This window comes from Danio rerio, chromosome 3 (assembly GCF_052040795.2).
Source record: "Danio rerio strain M-AB ecotype USA chromosome 3, GRCz13ab, whole genome shotgun sequence".
NCBI classification, from domain to species: domain Eukaryota; kingdom Metazoa; phylum Chordata; class Actinopteri; order Cypriniformes; family Danionidae; genus Danio; species Danio rerio.
In genome coordinates, this window is record NC_141023.1 from 36,352,539 (window position 1) to 36,375,534 (window position 22,996).

The 22,996-nt window shown below is 36.7% G+C and overlaps 1 protein-coding gene across 3 annotated transcripts; it reads right to left on the reverse strand.

The window, feature by feature from the left end:
* Positions 1-3,072: 3,072 nt before the first annotated feature.
* abcc6b.2 (ATP binding cassette subfamily C member 6b, tandem duplicate 2) lies at positions 3,073-22,292 on the reverse strand. Of its 3 annotated transcripts, XR_015481028.1 has the most exons (32): positions 22,077-22,292; positions 21,555-21,731; positions 20,290-20,415; positions 19,920-20,057; positions 18,721-18,846; positions 18,212-18,273; positions 17,972-18,103; positions 17,567-17,776; positions 16,751-16,928; positions 16,515-16,676; positions 15,451-15,543; positions 15,155-15,358; positions 14,919-15,065; positions 14,746-14,833; positions 11,977-12,046; positions 11,749-11,875; positions 11,498-11,674; positions 11,208-11,375; positions 9,676-9,856; positions 9,539-9,596; positions 9,334-9,451; positions 8,853-9,060; positions 8,677-8,762; positions 8,452-8,495; positions 8,165-8,364; positions 7,950-8,076; positions 7,761-7,862; positions 7,515-7,661; positions 7,270-7,428; positions 7,014-7,180; positions 6,725-6,919; positions 3,073-6,640 (listed from the first exon to the last, which is right to left on the reverse strand). XR_015481028.1 is itself a non-coding variant. In XM_087244855.1 (31 exons), the coding sequence occupies exons 1-31, from the start codon at positions 22,116-22,118 to the stop codon at positions 6,532-6,534; spliced, it is 4,509 nt and encodes a 1,502-aa protein (XP_087100981.1). In that variant the 5' UTR covers positions 22,119-22,292; the 3' UTR covers positions 3,073-6,531. The 3 variants fall into 3 exon arrangements, 2 of the variants coding, with proteins under 2 accessions (XP_087100981.1, XP_087100982.1); XM_087244855.1 differs by having other exon boundaries at positions 8,452-8,762; XM_087244856.1 differs by having other exon boundaries at positions 8,452-8,762; positions 16,751-17,002; positions 17,501-17,776.
* Positions 22,293-22,996: the final 704 nt, after the last annotated feature.

Here is a 22,996-nt window from a genome sequence, read left to right on the forward strand (position 1 = left end):
CCAGACCACACTTCACACCAGCAGAGCCGACAACACTCTCTACGGGTAATTGCCTGTATCAACAACAGTCAGATTTAACAGTGAAAGTCTCTGAGGTTCCTTAAAAACACCTTGGTATGTCATTCCTTTAGTGTTTTGGTGTCGATTGAACTAATATAGTCGGCAAGCCATTTATTATGCTACTACTATTATCTTTTCTATTAAATATACTTCTGAGGCTTTTTTTGTTGCCCTGCTGAAAAAAGGCTGATTGGCTGGTTTTAGGGGGGCTTTGGCTATTTCCAGGCTGGTTTACAGCCATTTCCAGCCTGGTCTTAGCTGGTCAGGCTGGGAGGTGACCAGCTAAAACCAGCTTGACCAGCCTAGTCAGGCTGGGAGCCCAGCCAAAACCAGCTATGTCCAGTTTAAACCAGGCTGGTCAAGCTGGTTTTAGCAGGATTTAGCTGGTCATTTTCCTGCCTGACCAGCTAAGACCAGGCTGGAAATGGCTGGAAACCAGCCTGGAAATGGCCAAAACCCCTCTAAAACCTGCCTAGGCTGGTTTAAGCTGGATTTTTCAGCAGGGTGTTTACAGTAAACTACAAGTAAGGTAGACGTATCTTTTGAATAATACTTTATTTTATTCATTAGATAATGGTAGTATGTAAGCCTAACCTACACTAACAGATGCTACCTACAACTTATTTATTTATTACTCAATTGTTACAAGTGTTTATTATAAAAGTTACTATGTACTTAAAGCAGCCAATCAATATTAGGATACAGTCAATTTTACCTAATAAATAAGAACTATAATAAATAAATGATAGGCCTATGTTACAAATAGAACTAGCGCTTGTAGTTTAGGGAAGTTTAGTAGAAATGTTTTAGTATCTAACAAATAACTACTAGTATATAAAACTATATATTCTGGTATACTATACTAGTATTTATGAAGTATATAAACTTCTGAAACACGTAGTAGTATCTAAAAATAAGAGTACTAGTATGAAGTACTATATAATTAACATCTCTATAGTAGCATATTTCATAACAAGAACTGGTATTTAATGAACATGTACTACTATAGGACATCCTTTTTTAATTACCTAGTATCTTAAAAGTAATTAATGGAAAAGATACTTGTAGGTAATTCTTGGGTAACAAGGTACTAGCATTACGTAATAGAATGATAAATCAGCTCGCCATAAATAACCTAATTTTGACCATATATTTTGTTTAAAAAAAGAAAAACAGGCAAAAATTATACACCCAAAAAAAACACAGATATTTAACTATTTGTTTATTTTTTGTATGACTACAAAGTATTTCTAAAGTAGTGCTGCCATCTATTGGTGTAAGCATCCTACACTACATATCTGGGCCTCTTGAAATATTAATTTTGTTTATATAAAAGCATGCGAGCATTCTGTTTTTAACTAGCTGTTTAGAACTATTAAATAATTAGTAAAATTTTAGTTTGTTTGCCAAGTTAGCACTGAAGAATCACTTTTTACGGAAAGCCATATTTCAGATCCCTTAATCCTACCCCATATCTAATATAACATCAGAATTAATAAAAGCAAATTTCACATTTATTTGGGACAAATCGTCACCTTGGAATTATAAGGTTCTATCTGCTTTCTGAATAATTTTGAGATATTGAGCTTCAAAGTTTTTGCATTCCATAGCAAACAGCATGTGTGTAACATTTGTTTTTTTAAACAAAAAGTTTTAAAATGTAAACAACTAATAAAAAAACATCCCATAATGTAAACAAGTTGTCATTTAATAGGAATATGTCAATAACTCAATTTTGACAAAAATGTCAGATATAATATAACCTTATAATTTAAAGGTGACGAAATGTAGTTAGTAGTTAGTGTGATTCAGTCCTTTGTCATTAAAGTGAATTGGTTTTATTTGCTTTGTTAGATTTTGGGCAGAAAATGCATGACTGAAAGGGTGTTTAGATGGTTAGTTCACTCAAAAATTTGCCATTAAAGTCAATCCAAATCTTGCTTCTGTAGTTCACAAATGAAGATATTTTGAGTAATGTTGGTAACCAGACAGTTTAAAAATGGTACAAAAGTACCATAGAAGTCCCTGCCATTTTGAATTAGGTATGTTATATATAATATATTATTACTCTTATTATATATTAATATATTCTTACCTTTGCTCCTGACGATAGGTCTTACAAAGTGAAATTATCAGTGTGTGCTAGAAAACGAAACATTATTTACAAGTAATTTTCCATTATTTATAACGTTATAATTATATATATTTCGCTTACATGGTGGCGCAGTAGGTAGTGCTGTCGCCTCAAAGCAAGAAGGTCGCTGGTTCGTGCCTCGGCTGGGTCAGTTGGCATTTCTGTGTGGAGTTTGCATGTTCTCCCCGCGTTCGCATGGGTTTCCTCCAGGTGCTCCGATTTCCCCCACAGTCCAAACACATGCGTTATAGGTGAATTGGGTAGGCTAAATTGTCTGTGAGTGAGTATGGTTGTTTCCCAGTGATGGGTAGCGGCTGGTAGGGCATCCGCTGAGTAAAACGTAATGGATAAGTTGGCAGTTCATTCTGCTGTGACGACTGCATATTAATAAAGGGACTAAGCCGAAAAGAAAATGAATGAAAAGTATGAATTTGAGATTCGGCACAAAAATTAAAAAAATATAATAAAACTGCATTTTTTTTCTTAAAAGAAATAAAATAGTAATATATAGTAATATACAATATATATATATATATATATATATATATATATATATATATATATATATATATATATATATATATATATATATATATATATATATATATATATATATATATATACATACATATATATTTCTTTTTTTTAATTTTTTTTTTAAGAAAAAAAATGCAGTGTTATTATATTGTTTAAATTTTTGTGCCGAACCTCAAAACTGTCTTATGTTGTAAACTGCACAGTTTAATTAATGACAACTCTTTCAAATGAAAAACAATAATAATAATAATTAATGAATATTTAGCTAATTTATGCCTTTAGAATTTTTTTAAAGAACTGACAAAGACTCAATTTAAATAATAAATAAAAGAAAATATATCTGATTTGCTACATATTTTTATTAGGGTTGTGTATTGGCAAAGGCCTCACATTATGATACATATCTCGATACATGGGTCACGATACAATATGTCACAATATATTGTGATACAACAAATATTGTAATATATTGCAATAGTTTGTATTAGTATGTGTGTCATGTTATATTGACAACTTGATCAAGTCAACAGACGAATTACAATTCCAGTTTATTTTCTATCCATTTAAATTCATTAGAACTGCAGTGTGAACTCACTGAAATGTATTAAATACATATTGTGATTAAACACGTAACTAAAATGTATATGCCACTAAAGTCACATATAAATGAAATAAACAATTTGTAAACTAAAGCAAGTAAAAAAAATCAAATGCATCAAGTAAACATAAAATTGGAAGACAGTGCTCTAATATGCTGTAAACTATTTGAAACTGACTGACAGCGACTGACAGCATTGTGAACATTTTGCTGTAAAAACTGATTGCACAGGTAAATTGATGGCGTACACTAAACATTTTACATGCAACATGCCGGCCAGCTGTGCTGCTACGGTCATGTTTGACGTCTTGTGTTACAACGACAGGTCCTTCCATTTTATGTCCCATTCCTCCTATGCAGTTTTCAGTAACTCTGCAATGTTAGTTGAGTTAGACAGAAGCTTGTCAATGATGTTATCCAGTGTAGTTTGCCTCAAGAGGTTTCGGTTGAGGTCGCAGAACTGCTAATTCTTCTGTGTGGTGTCTTGTAAGTGATAAGTTGATAAGTTCGTAGTGTTTCCTGAATATTTTAAGATAGATTTGCAAAGCTGGAAATGGCATTTTTGTCTAATTCAGTACTCTTGTATAGTTTTAAAACCAAAGTGCAGCCACACGTCAGCTCTAAAAGCTGGAGGCGCCTTTATATTTTCCACCATGCTCACTTTTGGTTACCGGTATGTCTGATACCATACTACTTAGTGTTTTGTTGATAGTGAGTTACCGACATCTACTGGAGCAGAGGAGGAGGTTGTTTGGCCCAACTTAAATGATACTTCAGGTTGGACTATCGATACACTATTATGAAAGGAATTATCGCGATAGTTAGATCTATTGATATTTTTGCACAGCCCTATTTTATATGGTTTGTTTATAAGCATATGGTATTATTTGATATTTGTACAGTCGTAAAAGTTTTAAGTGCTCTTAGTTTCATAAATTAGCCTAATATGTAAAAAGGAAATAAACAATTTTATTTGTAAAGAATGTTTTATCTTATCCTTTATTTTACTATTTCGTACTTTTTGACATTTTGAGAGTCTGATTTATTTTCTAAGAGAGAGGAAAAAAGAAAAGGATATATAAATGTATATGTATTTGCTTTATTAATATATAAGTAATATCTAAACTACTAAGATAGTGTGTATGGATGTTTCCCAGAGATGGGTAGCAGCTGAAAGGGCATCCGCTGCATAAAACGTGATGGATAAGTTGGCGGTTCATTCCATTGTGGCGGCTGGGGATTAATAAAGGGACTAAGCCGAAAAGAAAATGAATAAAAACTACCAATTATTTTACTGAAGCTATTCATAGAATAAAATTTGCATATTCAAGTCTGACAGTCACACATGGTGTGTTAGAAAAATTAGAAATATACAAATGCAGTTATTGTACAGTACAAAATACATACTTATTTAAATTAAATTATTTAAACACAAACAAATTTTTTTATGAGAAAAAATGTGTGATTTCTTTTTTTTATGGACATTCCGTTACTCATTGAAATTTGGTGTCCAAAGATCAGGTCGTCATGGCCTCGTCATCAACCACTGCCCAAATCCATAAATTTACAGGAGTATGGCCTCAATTTTCTTATTTGGGCTGAGGCCAGCCAGGTTTTGTAGATTGGTACAAACGACTGAAATGCCTCTCTATCACAGTATGGCAGGGCACACCCTTATAAACAAGGTGAAGAGCTCTGTCTCCAGTAAGGAACTTGAGCCCCGTTTACACTAGTGCGTTTTAGTTTTAAAATGGCGTTTTAGATAAAAAATGATTCGCGTCCACACTAACGTTTCACCTAGCGTTTCTGAACATATCTAAGTCCACACTACGCCACCAAAAACGTATATCACGTGACCATTTGCGCACTCTGGGTATGCGCGTTCTAGTATAAACAGGAAGCATGTGTCTCGCTCGGCAATTGGTTATTGTTAGTCAACAAACGCTGGTTGAATAATGAACGCAATGGCAATGAAAGCAAGAGAGGTATTTTTGTGGACAGACGACGTAGTCGAGTTGTTACTAAACATAACAAATTAATAACTGCACAAGGGTGCCTAAAACAGACAATAGTGCAAACAACGCTCCCATTTCTGTGTCCATGTTGTTGTTTACAGTGAAGGCTGGTCTGCTGTCTTCCGGTGGCGTTAAAGCCATGTGTTATAGTCATGTGATAGGGGCTTGATGAATAAGGGAAGGATACGCAATGACACAAAAGACCCAATCAGGTAGTGAATCTAAGCAGCCCCGCCTCCATTTTCAGATGTCTCCGTTTTCCCCCATCCACACTGAAACGGAGCAGCAGGGTTTTGAAAATGAAAATGGCCTCTCCAGTGTTTCCAAAACGCTCCGTTTTTGGCTCTCGAAAACTCCGGCGCAGTGTGGACGGATGGCGTAACCGTAGCAAAACGTATGCGTTTTCAAACTAAAACACATTAGTGTAAACGGGGCCTTGGAGTAGAGCCGCTGCTCCACCTCGTCAAGGGAAGCCAGTTGAGGTGCCTGGGGCATCTGTTTTGAATGCCTCCAGGGGAGGTGTTGCCCACCAGAAAGGGGCCTAGGAGAAGCTCCAGGGCAAACTGGTTGCGTCTCTGCATACCAGGGAACATCTTGGAATTCTCCCAGAGAAGCTGGAGGAAGTGTCTGATGAGAAACTGCTGCCCCGTGACTCTGCTTTAAATACGACGTATTTCTCACATTGTAAATAGCTTTAAATAAATGCATGCTTCATTTGTAAGGGAATTTAGGTTTAAATGTGCTTAAATGAAATAATTAAGGAAAGGAATCCTGTCTAAGGAACTATAAGAATAAACTACAGTATTGAATGAAACTTTACTTTCATTTAAATTAGAGAAGATAAATACTGTCTGACTACCTGAAGAACTCTACGGTAAGTTGCTAAAGGTCACTCAAGTCTTTAAATGTTGAAATGAGATTACTGATTACTGAGTCTTTCTGATTTCGCACCTCAGACATCAGTGAAAGTACCAGCAGGCTAAAGCACACTACTTCTGTTGTACAGGAGAAAATGTGTACACCAGCTTTACTAGAACAACTATTGCATCCAAGTCCTCTTCATCCTGAGCTTTGTGCTTCACTTGAGTAGCCATCTATATATGCCATTTAGATATTGGTTATTCTACACCAATATTTTCATTGTCTCTCCTAAGTGAAGATACGATTTTGTCATTGATGGTGAAGGTTCACACCAGCCCAGCCTCTCGACACATTCGATAGAATTGACCATGCTGAGATATCAGGTTAGATGGAGAGTCTATCTCTGTGATGTTCCCTCTGTCCATCACAATTACCCTGTTGGCAAAAGGATTGAGTTAGACCACTGTCAATCGTCATAATCATATTCATTTCAGCATTTAGATTTACTCTCTGTTACACCTTGTGTAGTCCATGATGGTGTTGAGGCGGTGTGCAATGGTCAGAACTGTACAGTCCTCAAACTGGGTTCGGATGGTGGACTGTATCAGATTGTCCGTCTTTAGATCCACCGCTGCAGTGGCTTCATCCAAAACCAGAATCTTCGTCTTTCTGAGGAGAGCTCGAGCCAGGCAAATCAGCTGCCGCTGACCCAAACTAAAGGCCAGAGTATTTAGAGAGGCCAGGTGTAAGTCAACTTATGAATAAAACAACCCAAGCTAATAATTTGTGAGAAATCTAGAGTTTGTACCTGAGATTCTCTCCACCCTCTGAACACTCATGGTTGAGTTTGTCAGGCAAGTCAGACACAAAGGTCTTGAGATGTGCAAGTTCTAGAGATCTCCAAACCTCTTCATCAGTGTAGCGATCAAAGGGATCCAGATTTATACGTAACGAACCCGAGAACAGCACTGGATCCTAGGGCAAGAGGTGAGATTAAAATCAAGTCTTTTCCTAAAGTTTGTCTCATTTGCTATTAACTTCCTTTTTTTCATTTTCAGGTGTACCTGTGGGATGATAGTGATACGAGACCTCAGTTCATGCAGTCCAATCTCTGCTATGTTTATGCCATCTATAAAGATCTTTCCTTTTGCTGCCTCAAGGATACGAAAGATTCCAAGAGCCAGAGATGATTTTCCAGCTCCTGTTCTTCCCACAATTCCAACCTGATTGGATTTGATGAATGGCTTAGCATATATTAAATGATGAAATATGAAAAAATGTATTAAATTCCTCCAATTGTTATATTTACTTTTTCTCTCTCATTGACACTGAGGGAAATTTCTTTCAAGGCCCAGTCAAGACCCTTGCGATACTGAAGTCCATATGCCTGGAATCCAATAGATCCGGATCTGGGCCAGTCAGACGGGAGTGGACTGTCCTCGAATGTCCATGGTGCCTGTGCCAACACAAAACAAACTTGGTAATCTCAAGAATAACCATACACATTTAATTTGGTCACTCATTGCAAGGAAATTTATTGCAGAAACAGCACTACCTCTTTTGCCGTTTCAGCATATTCTTTCACTCGCTCAACAGACACAATGTTGTTTTCTACATCAGTCCATGACCGCACAATCCAGCTTAGAATCCCGGTGACCTGCAGTGTGAATTGCCTTTAGAATTTCTTGTATGAAATGCTGACAACATGCATTTTTCCAAAGCTTTTTAAGACAGAGTTTCCTACCTGGAGAGAGTGAGACACAGCTAGCCCCACTGTTCCAGGACTTAAAGTTGCCCTTCCCATAACAGATAGGATAGCTGCAGCAAGGACCAGCAAGTTACCCAGGAACTCTAGATTTACTGCCAGCCACCTATTAAAATAACATTACAAATATTGTAAAATGTTAGATGGAATGGCTGGACATGCAACAAAGAATGAATAAGCAAACTGAATCTGACCTTGAAGCTACAAATCTTGGGAAGTAGGACGTTTGATTGAGGTCCACTCGACAGTTAGCCTGAAGAATGAATCTAGGCTGTTCACCAAAGGCCCGGATCACACTGGCTCCTTGGACTGTCTCATTGAAATGAGTATAAATGGGTGAACGACTCACTGACTCTAGTCTTCGCAACTGGCAGGATGTGGCAACATAGAAACTCTAAAAACAAAGTGGAATTTGTCAGATAAATTACAAATGCTCCTTGTTTTAATTTCCTTGTTTTCTGGGTTATCATTAGTAGCATACCTGGATAAAGGCATAGAGAAGAGTCAACGGCAATATGATCACTCCTGCAAATGGAGTTGCCATCAGCACGATAATGCAAACCTCCAGAAGTTTGAACACATAGCCTAGCATGATCTTCAGACCATGAGGGATCATGCAATCAATGGCGTCTATCTCTTTTGAGAAACGATTGAGAAGGTTACCACTAGGTGTACTTTCAAAGAATGACATGGGAGAGTGAAGTACGTTGTTCAGAAGGTCCAGATGAAGTTGCCGGGATGCAATTATTCCTCCAAGGGATATTGCTACAGTAGTCCCGAAAATTGCAATTCCTGCAATAAATGATCACAGTTAATGTTCAAGAGAACTCTACAGACCAAGGATACTAGATGCCTGTTGAAGAAACCTGAGAGAATGCAAACCTTGAGCAAAGCCAAGAGCTCCATATACACCAAGCTTCAGATCAGTGTTAACCTGTGTTCCATTTATAACCGGGTCATCTGCCCACAAACTGAGCCAGTAGTTGTAAGCCAGTGAAGCAACTTGCTGGAACGCATAGAGGAAGATGATGGGGATTATGAAGGCCAAGCCGATGGTCCTGAAGTACTCCACATACATCTCCAGTTTCACCTATGTGACCCATTATGAAGAAGAATGTGTGATGAACAGCACTTTGGATTATGTTTAGCATGTAAAGTCTATAATATAGTGTTCAGAACAATGAAGCTTAAAGGTCTGTCATCAGAAGTTAAAATTAGATTTCTGTGGTGACACGAGTATCTAAAACCCTTGTCACTGAAAATTAACCTGCCACCTTATCGTTACACTTAAGTTACAATTAAAGGTATATTTTGATGTTTACCCTTAGCTTGTAAAGTCTGCGGATGTGGCTGTACTGCTTACCCGGCCTGTATGTGCTTTGTCAGCTTGGGTTAGTCTGCCAACTTCATCCCTGTCCTGATTCAGTTTTGGGTCAGATATTGCTTCCATGGTTTGTATACTTGCACTTCCCAAATCTCCCCTTCATTAAAAAAAAGTTGACAGGAAGGTGAATATGTGCTTTTCAACGAATGTAAAAGTTGCATTTTTAAAACTTGGTTACTTTTACCTGATGAGGTCAGTAGAGAAGTCTTTTATGCTTAGGAAAGATACTGATTTCCTGGTTCCTAAAACCAGATGCATCTGCATTTTTTAACAATGTTAACAAATAAAGTGTTACCATAGTAGCTGGAAACTCTATCTTACCTTTTAGGGTGGCACTTTCCTTGCGTTCACTAACAGAAAAAGCCTTAAGCTCTGCAAAGGCATTCTTTCTGCTCAGAAGCTCGGCATAAGAGCCCATCTCTTTGATTTCTCCATCTGCCATCACCAGGATCAGGTCTGCTTGGGGCAGAAAGCTGAGCCCATGAGTCACCAGAACACGAGTCTGTTTTTGCAAGGAATACAGAACATGATCAATCAAAAGATTTTATACATATTGTCAAACGTTTGGGAGATTTGATTTTACAGTACATAAACATGAAACCTTTTGTGTTTAACACTTTCCCCACCATTGACAATGAATTTGCTACAGGTTTTCTGTGATGTTGGCTTAAAGGGTAGCGATAGGGTAAAGCCATATTATACTACTGTTTATATATATATATATATATATATATATATATATATATATATATATATATATATATATATATATATATATATATATATATATATATATATATATATAAAATTATGCTGTTTTTTACAGTATAAAAATTCACTGCGCCTATGGGAGAGTCTTCATATTATCCAAAAAATAAATAAATAAATAAACCTTTGTGCACACATGCACATACATTATTCACTCACTGGCCACTTTATTAGGTACACCTGTCCAACGGCTCAAAGCAGTATGCAAATTTCTAATTAGACAATCACATGGCAACAACTCATTTGTCAAGACATTGTCAAGACCATCTGCTGCAGTTAAAACTGAGCATAAGAATGGGGAAGAAAGGTGATATAAGTGACATTGAATGTGGTATGGTTGGTGCTAGACGAGCTGGTCTGAGTATTTAAGAAATTGCTGATTTACTGGGATCATGCACAACCCTTTCTAGGGTTTACAGAGAATGGTCCGAAAAAGAGAAAATATCCAGTGAGCGCCATTGCAAATGTCTTGTTGATGCCAGAGGAGCATGGCCACACTGGTTCTAGCTAATAGAAAGACAACAGTAACTCAAATAACCACTCATTACAACCGAGGTATGCGGAAGAGCATCTCTGAATGCACAATATAGCAACAGAAGAGCACACCAGGGGCCACTCCTGTCAGCTAAGAACAGGAAACGTTGCCTGGTGTAAGGAGTCGATTTCTGCTGTGAAGTTTGGATGGTAGGGTTAGAACTTGGTCTCAACAACTTGAAAGAATGGATCCATCCTGCAATGTATAAATGGTTCAGGCTGCTGCTGGTGGTGGTGTAATTATGTGGGGGATATTTTCTTGGCACACTTTGGGCCCATTAGTACCAATTGAGCATCACGTCAATGCCACAACCAACCTAAGTATTGTTGCTGAACATGTCAAAAGGCAAAAGGGGGCCTACTGCATACGTGTGTGCATGTGTAATAAACTTATATCATATCTCTTGAAGTAAATTAGTCATAGTCACTACCATAGAAAATTGTGTCATTGCCGTTCAGTTGTGGACTTATATACTTTAATTTAGAATATAGCATTTTCTATATTAGAATTGACATATTTTTGTTCATCCTATTTATATTTTAAATTGTACCTTATTTTTAAGAGATCCATTAGGTCCAATGACTTTTTCAAAGATGTGTTGACCCACATGTGCATCCACCGCTGACAAGGGATCATCCAACAGATAGATATCAGAATTCCTGTATACTGCTCGTGCCAGACTTACTCTCTGTTTTTGACCTCCTGACAGATTTAACCCCTGTGAACATTGTAAAAATGTAGTTAGCATTGTCTCTTGTGATACGATGCATATTTGTAATGTATAAGCTCACATTTAATAGCTTTTCCCACAATACATAAAAACTAATCCATATTATGCACCTTCTCTCCAATCTCTGTTGCATCTCGTGCAGGAAGGATCTCTAAGTCTGGTAGGAGGGCACAGGCTTCCAGTACTTTCTGGTACAAACTGTCTTTCTTCTCACATCCAAACAAAATGTTGTCTTTAAGAGTGGCATTCTGGATCCATGCTTGCTGAGGAACATAACCCACAGAGCCCTAAAAGAAAGTGTTAGCAAAATTATGTATTTAATGGATGCAAATATATATTTTAATGATGTTCCTACATTTACCGTGATTGTGATGTGGCCACTTTTCTTTTCCATTTCTCCAAGCATTGCAGACAAGAGAGAGGATTTTCCACTGCCCACATGACCAACTACAGCCACCAGTGAACCTCGCTGAACTTTGACATTGATTCTGAAATGAATTGTTGCCAGATTTTAATCTATAGGAATGATGGACCTTCAGAGATCTTTCAGCAGGTGTTATAAGTAAGTTATAAATATGTTTAAATCTACCTCCTGAGACATGGTGTGCTGTCTTTAGACCAGCTGAATGTGCCATTGTTAATAACAACACTTTCAATATCTGAAAGAGAAATAAATAGAGAGCCAATGAGTTTTTTCTTCAAGAAAACTGACGTTTTATAGACAACTTGTTCTACAGTATATAATGTTTTTAAGTCATTCATTGAAGCTGGATTCCTTCTTTTAAAATATAAAATAGCAACCTAGAGCAGAATATTCAGAATATCTTCTCACATTTATATGAAGAAAGAAAATCATACAGGTGCAGAACGGCAATAAGACGAGTAATTGATGACAGAAATATACAGTTAGGTCCAGAAATATCTGAACATCTGACACAATTCTAACATTTTTGGCTCTATAAACCAACACAATCTATTTGAAATTAAACAAACAAGATGTCTTTTAACTGCAGACTGTCAGCTTTAATTTGAGGGTTTTTACATCCAAATAAGGTAAAGGTTGTAGAAATTACAACAGTTTGCATGTGTGCCTCTCACTTGTTAAGGGCCCAAAAGTAATTGGACAATAATAATCATGAATCAAACTTTCTTTTTTTAATACATGGTTGCAAATCCTTTACAGTCAATTACAGCCTCAAGTCTGGAACACATAGACATCACCAGAAATTGGGTTTCATTCCTGGTGGTGCTCTGCCAAGCCTCTACAGCAGCTGTCTTCAGTTCCCGCTTGTTTTTGGGGCATTTTGCCTTTAGTTTTGTCTTCAGCAAGTTAAATGCATGCTGAATGGGATTCAGGTCAAGTGATTGACTTGGCCATTGCATAACATCCCACTTCTTTCCCTTCAAAAACTCTTTGATTGCTTTTACAGTATGCTTTGGGTCATTCTCCATCTGCACTGTGAAGCCCCGACCAGTGAGTTTTGAAGTATTTGGCTTAATAGGAGCAGAAATTATTGCCTGATACACTTCAGAATTCATACTGCTGCTTTTGTCAGCAGTCACATCATTAATAAATACAAGAGAACCAGTTCCATTGACAGCCAAACATGCCCATACCATGTCACTACCACCACCATGCTTCACTGCTTAGGATCATGAGCAGTTCCTTTCCTTCTCCATATTCTTTTCTACCCATCACTGTTACAAGTTGATCTTGATCTCATCTGTCCATAGGCTGTTGCTTCAGCACTGTGAAGGCTTTAGAACTCTAATCTGACCTTCCTGTTTTTGAGGCTCACCAATGGTTTACATCTTGTGGTGAACCCTCAGTATTCAATCTGGCGAAGGCTTCTCTTGGTTGTTGACCTTGACACACAAACACCTACCTCCTGGAGAGTGTTCTTGGTCTGGCCAACTGTTGTGAAGGGTGTTTTCTTTACCAGGAAGTGAATTCTTTGGTCGTCCACCACAGTTGTTTTCTGTAGTCTTCCAGGTCTTTTAGTATTGCTGAGCTCACTGGTGCGTTCTTTCTTTTTAATGCTCCAAACTGTTGTTTTGGCCACACCTAATGTTTTTGCTATCTTTTTTGATGGGATTGTTTTGTTTTTTTAGCCTAATGATGCTTGCTTGACTGATAATGACATCTCTTTGGATCTCATCTTGAGAGTTGACTGTAACAGATTCCAAATGCAAATAGCATGCTTGAAATTAACTCTGGACCCTTTATCTGCTCATTGTAATTGGGATAATGAGGGAATAACACACAACTGGCCATGGAACAGCTGAGAAGCCAATTGTCCAATTACTTTTAGACTCTTAACAAGTGGCGAGTAACAAGAGGAAAGTCTTGTAATTTCTACAGCATTCACCTGATTTGGATGCAAATACCCTCAAAATAAAGCCGCAGTCACACTAGGGTTACGCTTGCGAAATTCTATTGTATAGCACTGCAAAAAAGGGGTGGGATTAAACAAAATGACATTTTAAAAAGTGAGCGTTTTGTCCATATTTAAAATTTTCTTTCCAGACAGATCATGTATTGATTGGTCTCATGCAGTTAAGTAATGCGATTTCCCAACTTGCAACTTGACCCACGAACTTGCATTGTCGGTCTGACGCATTCGCATGCGTATAAATTGAAGTCTACGGGGAGAAAAGTCCAGTGTGACCACAGCTTTAAGCTGACAGTCTGCAGTTAAAGCTTGTCTTGTTCGTTTCATTTCAAATCCATTGTGTTGGTGTGTGGAGCCAAAATTTTATAATTGCATCAATGTTCAAATATCTATGGACCTAACAGTAATTTGGGGTGATGCATCTCTATACTGTGTGAATAAAAGCTCATAAAGCCATACCACATGGTAATAAGGCAACAGTGTGACAATTCTGGTTAATGCGTTTACATAAAAAAAAACCCATGCATTAACATAAGCCTGGCTTTGTTATTAAAAATAAAGCGAAAGCCTGGAGCTTTTCATTTATTTAATACAAAAAATATTTTTAATAAATCGGATATACAAACAGATCTTTAACACAAAATGTGGAAAACAGTTACATAAATATTGCTGAATTAAAGTGCTTAAATGATGAAGGCCTACACAACTGAGCTTGTCTTGCAAAAGATCTGCAAAAATATTCCTCAAGATGGGTGGTTTTGGTGAAATCAGTAACTCATTATTTGTTTATTTATATATTTCAATAATGGTTTTGGTTATGCCCTCCTGCTTTAGAATTCTTCCTTCACACTGATAGGGCAAACATCTCTTTATTGCACAACATGTAAAAATGTTCCTCTTATGAGGCATATAAGTGTTTTACATCATAGAAGAGTCTGAAAACACTGAAAAGCTAATGCACTCACTGGGATTGTATGGAACTCTCTGCACGCTATCAAGTTTCAGCTCATCTTGATCGAGAAACGTCCCAAGACGTTTGAGAGAAACCACCACCTTAGAATTGAGAAAAACAAATATTTCTCTAAATAAAGTGCTTTAACATTATAATACATATAGTGCATATATTACTGATGCTCACCTGCATAGTAGTGCTCATTGCAATTGGCAGTTGACTGAGTGGAGCTTTAAGTATGTTGATAAGAGCCATGGACACAAAGATTTTCTGAGCATCCAGAACATGCTTATCATCAATTAGCACATACACCCCGAACATGGCAAACGCAATCTGTAGGCAAAGTAGAGTAAGCCATATAATTATATAAATGTTAGGATTATTTGAAAAAATATGGTTTTGCTGATGTCTCTGAAATATACCAATAATGTTGATGAGTTAAAGGAGGCGATGGAAACGGAGTAAAGTATCTGGGACTTCTTCAGAGCATTCAGCTCTTTTTCCCTGTATCCCAGCACTCGCTCTCTGAAGGCCTTTTCCCAGGCATAAAACTTAAGGATCTTTATGCCACTCAAGATTTCGTTCATCAACTTTATGCGTTCATCCTTATGTTTCATCTGGACCTCCTGAAAGCAGTAAATGCATGCGAGTTCAGAATATCTGTAGACTTGAAGCAGATTGACGACACTGTGTCTCAGTGGAACAACATGGACAATACCTGGAGCTTGCTTCTCATTTTGGCAATAAACCCATTTAAAGGAAAGATGAGTATCACAGTGGTGATGCCAGCCAAGGTGGATGGACCGAGATGCTGCACAGGGGCGAGACATTGAAAGAATTAAAAAATTAGAAAATTTTGTCATTAACAACATTGAAATTGATTTACTCTCAGAAAAAACTGCAAAATTATACTTTAACGTACAAAACAGCTTGCCACTGGGTAAAGATTCTAAATGTGTACTCATTGTCCTTCAATCTAGGCTTTTACGTGAGGTGGAAATACTCCTATGCGTATATATTTTTATCTTTATTTGTGATTAAATAACAATATTGGAAATTAAAAACTAACAGAAACAATAATAAAACAAATGAAGTAATTAATTATGTCGAATAAGTACATACAATGAAATGAACATTTTTATATTAAGGTAACTGTGATTCTGTGAATGGTGGAAAATCGTCAGAAAAGGTCATTACATGGTGGAAGGAGTCTCATCTCTCACACTACATGGCATCCCCATCTCCAGACAGAATCTCAGTGCTCTATTGTCTAGTGTTCAGTTCTCTTAGTGTTCTTTTTTACTATTCTAGACGGCCAGAGATGGTCATTACATGGTGGAAGGCAAATGCAGCCAAGTCACGAGGAATAGGCTCAAACATCCTCTAAGTATAGCAGAACTGTTCATAGAAGTGGCCACATTCAGAAAATAAAACCCTGTGAATGTACAAGGTGATGCTCATGTAGCTGCCGTGCAGATATCTGAAAGAGGCACTCTACATATTGCTGCATCAAAAGTAGTGGAATGATATTTACACTATATGCTTCAAGAGTAGAGTCTGCCACCTAATGAGCAAGCTTTTTGGATGAGGTTGCACAGAAATAGCTGGTCAGTGGCACATCACCATGGTAAAGTATACTTTGCATAATTTTTGTAACTCATACATTTTTTTTTTTGATTATTTGAGCTCTGTCAGAATTGTCACTTGCTCAATATTACCTTGCCATTTTTGGTAAAGCATAGAGATGACTAGGGTTATTTCTATAGAAGCATCTGTTCTTACCTGCCAGAGGAAGAAAAGACACAAGGCGATTTCAATGGGTGCCAGCCACAATGCATTAAAGTACATTACGAAATCCACAAGTTTTTGGGTGTCAGCTGAAACCAAGTTCACTATCTCTCCGACTGTACATGTCTTGCGGGCTGCACTGTTGATGACCAGAGACTGTGGACAACCAGAGTAAATGTAAGACCCATTTATTGCCTCTTTGCATTTGCTAGTAAACACTTAAGATTTACCTTCCGGTACACCAGGCCCATAACTGCAGTTTTAACCCTCATGCCAACTGTTAAGCAGGTATACATGTACTGATGGTTAAATAGGGACTGCAGACAAGACAACAGGAACAGAGAAAAGGCGAAGAGGTAACCCTTCCACAAGGGGGCATCTTCATCCCTCACATAGCCAAGCAGTAAACTGAAGAACAAGAACAAACATTATTATGATTTACTGAGACCCAACGATTAGCATGCCATTATATATGTACAGTACTGTGCAAAGGTTTTAGACCACCATTACATTTGTTGTTTTAGTGATGGTATCGTAACAATATATAATTATTTAACATGTTTTATATTAAAATACAACCAGAACATAGAAAGATAGAGTCGGATTTTTTGTTTTGTTTAAGACCTTTCATTCATTCATTTTCTCATTGGCTTAGTCCCTTTACTATTAGACTTTGTGAATGGCAAGGTGTAAATAAGTTCATGTTTATTATAGATATGTCATTTAATTATAGACATCTCTTTGTTTAAAGTAGAATTTGTATTTGTCAATTTAATGTTTTGTGTTTGTAAAAGAAATGAATCCATTTATTCAGCAAGAATCCATATATTTTATAAGCTAATCATAATTTTAGATTAATTACACTAGATTGAAGGCTGGATTAATAATGCTGAATATCACAAACATAAATGATATTTTAAAATGCTTTAAAAACTTTTACTTTTATTGCATTTATTTATTGCTGTGTTTTAATTTAATACATGCAGCCTTGGTGAGCTGATCATTGCTTTTAGTTTTCAATGCTGGATCATTGCTGCTGCTCTCACCTTAGTACTTGTGGGATGGAGAACATCAAAGCATCTTGGATGACAAGAAAGAGAGTCCCAGTCAGAAAGTAGGGGCTGAATATTTTGGCCAGTGTCCTAAACAGAACAAAACCTGTACACTGTTCCTTAAAGAGTTTTCTGAACAGCTGCTTAACACAGGAACTCAGCTTAAAACCAAGTGTTTGCGCTTCATTCAGAGAGCTCTTTTTCCTGTGGAGGAATGATCAGACACACATGTAACTAGCCAGAAACATTGTAATCACTGCTGGAATAGTTATAATCTTAATTAAACATTCTTGAATCCAAACATTTTTTGGAGTAAATATTCAATGTTGGCACAACAATTAATAAAATCATCATCTCAGAATGGAAAACGTGCATTTAAGGACATAGCAGGTGTCTTACTGTTGCAGTTTGGCCCATTGTTTTGCCCACTCTTTTTCTAGATCACAGATGATTTTTTCAGATGTGTCCTCTTCTCGTAGAGACCAGAGATCTTCAGCTTTTAAAGGTGAGCGGTAGCCCTTCACCACCAGTCTGTGGAGCACAAATATCTGCATTTCTCAGTATATCAGTGATCTTTTATTCTCCAAAGCTTTTCAACAATCTCAGAAGTCCAGAAAAGAGACAGAGAGGCGACTCTACCTGCCGTACCACCAGAAAAGTAATTTTGACAGGAAAGAGGCATCCTCAACTGGACATGGGTTCTAGTGAAAAAAACAAGGTATTAGCAATTTTAACTATTTACCAAACATTTAAAAAATCAGAAAGGTGACACCTTTCAACGAGCTGTTCATAAGACTGTCATGAAGCCTAATATAATATACAGAATGCAGATATTAGAGTTTAGAAAAGACTTTAGCTTAGAATAAGTTTGGCACAAATAGTGCACAGCGACAGTGCAGTACACTGGATGTACGATGGATCTGACGCTCAAACTCCTTCATGAGCTGGTCAGGATACTCATGTGGACGCATCAATTACAAACATGCTTAAAAGAACCTAATCCCCGCCAATTGACTGAGAGCTCTGTGTTTTTTCAGACATGAAAACAGGGAGCGGTAGAGTCTAGAAATGACACACATGCGAATCAACCCCTTCAAGTAAAGTGTTACCAAATAATAAGTTCGGTCATAACATTGATGAAGCTGTACCTTCACATATACAGGTTTAAGAGTGTCTGGCCGCTGGTCAGCGAAACAGCTGAGGATGAGCTGTGCCAGCTGAAGAGAGAAGAATGTGAAAAATGCCGCAAATCTCATCGGATCTGCAGAGAAACCCTGTAAAACACATGACTGGTTATCAGTAGGATGTAGACAGCACTTTACACAGAGACGGTACACTCATTTTAATAATTCAATTCATGTTTATTTCTATTTTACAATGTAGATTGTGTCAAAGCAGCTTAACATAGAAGTTCTAGTAAATTGAAACTGCTTCGGTCCAGTTTGTCAGAGTTTAAGTTCAGTTTAGTTCAGTTCAGTGTGGATTAAATTTCACTGCTGAAAGTCCAAACACTGAAGAGCAAATCCATCGATGCGCAGCTCCACAAGTGCAAACCAAGCAAGCCAGTGACGACAGTGGCGAGAAACAAAACTTCATTAATTGACTGCTAAAGCATGATTTCTTACCTATTACAATTTCATACTGAAGAAGAAGAACTTACCTTTTTTTCAAAGAATCTTAGAGCCAGTTTTGTACCATATTTAAGTATGGTGCTTTGACCTTTTGAGTTAAGGTTTATTCATTTTTTAGTCAGCACTTCTTAGCACAAAATGACTACCACAGTTTTATTATTTAAAAATGATAGGATTTGATTTTCCACTCTGTTGAGATCACCAATCAAGTACACAGAGTGATCAGGTACACATTTGCCAGGGATTTCTTAAGGAGTCATTCACTACATAATAAGCTTCATTATTCCTGTGTGGTTTCCATATTAGAATACTTTTATGAGGCCACTATAGATAACTTTCTCTGAATTTTTACAATCTGTGCTGAATTTACTCATAAAACTATGATAAAACTATCTTTTAATTACTGCATTATTATTAATAAATTACATGTACTCATGTAAATGTAGAATATTACTTGTTGACTGAAATAGTATGTTATTGATAGCGTTAGTAAAATAAGTTATGCGTACTTGTAAAATTACTTGTACTAGTTGAACTTCAGTTGTGAGATGATCACAATAAAGTGTCAGCAGACATTGAGAAGACTGAAACTCTAATGACTACAAGCTGATGTAGTTAATGATCATCAGCGGGACAAAGGTGACATTTAATAATGTGTTACCCATAATCAATTATTTTGTTATACCACTGTGGGATAATAGTGTTGATGTACAGACCTCCTTTATGTTGGCTTGTATGTTGGCTCTGAGAGGCACCAGTGAGCAGACCACCGAAAGCATCCAAAACAGAAAGAGAAACACAGAGGAACGAAAGCCCCTCAGCCTTTCTAAGTGGATCATCAACATCACCAGTATCTGAGGACACAGTGGGGTCAGTTTAGAAACATCCAAAAACATTTTGGAGCATTTGACCATATTTTTAAACAATTTGAATTATGACTTTAGACTTAATGTTTTTCTGAGTTTCATGTTTCATAACAATGAAAATTTTGAAATAGAGTCATTTGAATCTTAATACCATATACTTTTAAATAATTTACATATAGTTATCAATGTGGAGGTTCAGAATATTAATAGTGTGATTTACCATGGTAAGGCTACGGATAATAGGGCTCAGGAGAAAGACCATGAGATGCTCTATGTCTCTGCTTCTTTCCACCAGCAGGTAGACCGTCTCCAAAAAACCAATGGAGGCCAGACAGAGAGCCAAACCCTACAAGATGTGCACAAAAACATGTGAGCAACACTATTCTGTCATTCCCTCAACAAATGTTTTACTTGCATGTCTATTCTAATGTTGGGGGACGGTTGAGTCTTTGATGCTTTTCAATTTATTCTATCATTTATTTATTTAAATATATGTAAAATAGTTTGTTATTGTGAATTGTCTATATAATTTCTTCTCACATGATTTTTTACAAATCAACCTAACATTGGGATGACTCGGATGACACTACACTGCAAAAAATGCTTTTTTTAAATCTTGATTTTTAAAAAAATCTTACTTTTGTCCAAATATCTAAAAATTCTTAAATTATCAGTATTTTCTAGACAAGCAAAAAAAAATTCCTGTTTTAAAAAACTTAAAAAACTTTTTTTTTCTTAAAACAAAATAATAATGCAAAATAATCTTCCAATGGGGTAAGCTAAATAATTTTGCTTTCCCTTTTGACATAAGATTATTTTGCTTACCCCATTGGCAGATTTTTGTGCTTGTTGTAAGGAAAAACTGACTTAATTTTGACATATTATTTCTTAAAACATGACAATGTATTTTGCTTGTCTAGAAATGCTTCTTAATTTAAGCATTATTTGATATTTGGACTAGAAACAAGACAAACAATCTTTAAAAAAGGCTTTTTTGTGGTCTAGTTATTCTAACTAAAAGTATTTAGTGCACTTTTGTGGTCTTTACTGTGAACATTTACTGTTAACCAGCACATTTGAGCAACTTAATTCATTCTTGCAGAATAAAATGTTCAATTATTTAAGGAGAGAGAGATCTTTCTGACCCTAAACCTTTTCACCAGTATTGTTTTCCCTATTAGACTTGACTTACACACACTTAAAATTTGGGTTCTTTATTGGGTTCGATGAGAGAACCTTTAGTCTTTACCGTACAGTTGCATGAAATGTTCTTTGTTGTTGAAACAGGTTCTTTATGATATTTAGATGGTAAGATCTTTGAACAGAAGGGTCAAAAAAAGGCATTCAAAATCACATTTGTGCACCTTTTTATTTAGGGCAGCTATGATGTGATATGATCTGTTTATCTGTTCTTCCCACAGAATTAATTTCTTGTCTTTAGAAAGGCATTAGGATAAAAACTAGAACGTGACTAGTATTACTTACCATCTTGGCACAGCAGAGGCTGGATATAGATATGCGTCCATTGTAATAGAATTTGAGATACAAGCAGTAGAAAGGGGCACAGATCCAGAGATAGAAACAAGGGAACCACACCAGTATCGTGTGCTGGAAGCACTTTGTGAGGTCTGGATGTTCTGTGTACCACGTGACGTTCCAATCCTGAAACATTAAACCATTAGACCTCTGAAACTCCTTAACATGTAACATAAGGAATTATAAATATCTACACAGGCATAATTATCTATAGACCTGAGTTCAAGTTAAACGGTTATTTTTTTATCAATTTGTGAACTAGAGAAAACTATTTTCAAATATTGGAAACTACAGAAACAGATAAAATTAAGATGCCCTGTATTTTCTTCAGACATTTAATACTGCAAGAAAATGTTAGCTAGTTGGTTCAGCACACTACAGAAAGCATGATCGTGTCAGACTAGACAGCAGTCTCCTAACTCCTCATGTGCCTGCAAACTGGCAGATCTCGCCAACTGGTCTAAGACTTACCCAGAGAGGGTCCAGGCCACTGAGACTGCAGAGGGTGTCCATCCAGACTCCACTCTTTTTCCCTTCCTCAAGTAAATCCCTCAGCAGTGTCTCACTCTCCTGCAAGTGTCGTCTCTGCCGGCGAAGTAAGCGTGTTTGATAGTAGTTGTCCCTGTGTGTGTTTCAGACCTGCTTTTTTGGCCCCTCCTGACTTGTGTCTCGTCTGAGCTACAATCTAAAATCAGGTTTGTGTAACCATCTGGTCACACCTCACTCTGCTTTAGGTCTTGCCTCTGTAAACTTCCCAATCCCACCCTCACGTGGAAGCATATTAGTAGCAAAATCAATTTAGCAAAGTTCTCTACAAAACGGCAATGCAATATGTAAAATACTAGTGTTAATATTGTTAAATTTAGCATTTTCTATGACATAAAGTATGTGCTATATTATTTACATTTGCCATTTACAACAACAGTTTTGATATTATATACTAACTTTAGCACTTTATAAATTGGAAAATTCAACTGAAAGTGGAATACGCAAATTGAATAAATGTGTGTAACGTAAATTTTATGTGCCCCTTTTTCATTTAAACTCAGGGTTAGGAAAGAAGAATTGCAGTTTCATAATTAGACCTTGTGTGGGATGTTTTAGTAAAATGAAATATCTATTTCAAAATTAATTCAGAACCAAATGTATAACAAAAATGTCTCAAAATTGGATGTAAATGTATTTGAATGCATTGGCACTGACAGTCAAGATTTCTGAAAAATCAAATCAATTAATGTCAAACAAACAGAACAAATACAATCATAAACACAGAGACAAGCAAAATGTAAATATTAAAAAAGCACAGGAAATATACTCAGAAACAGACAATGCCATGGGATAGCAAAAACAAAAATAATGCAGTGAAATTACATCTTAAACAGACGCGAAAG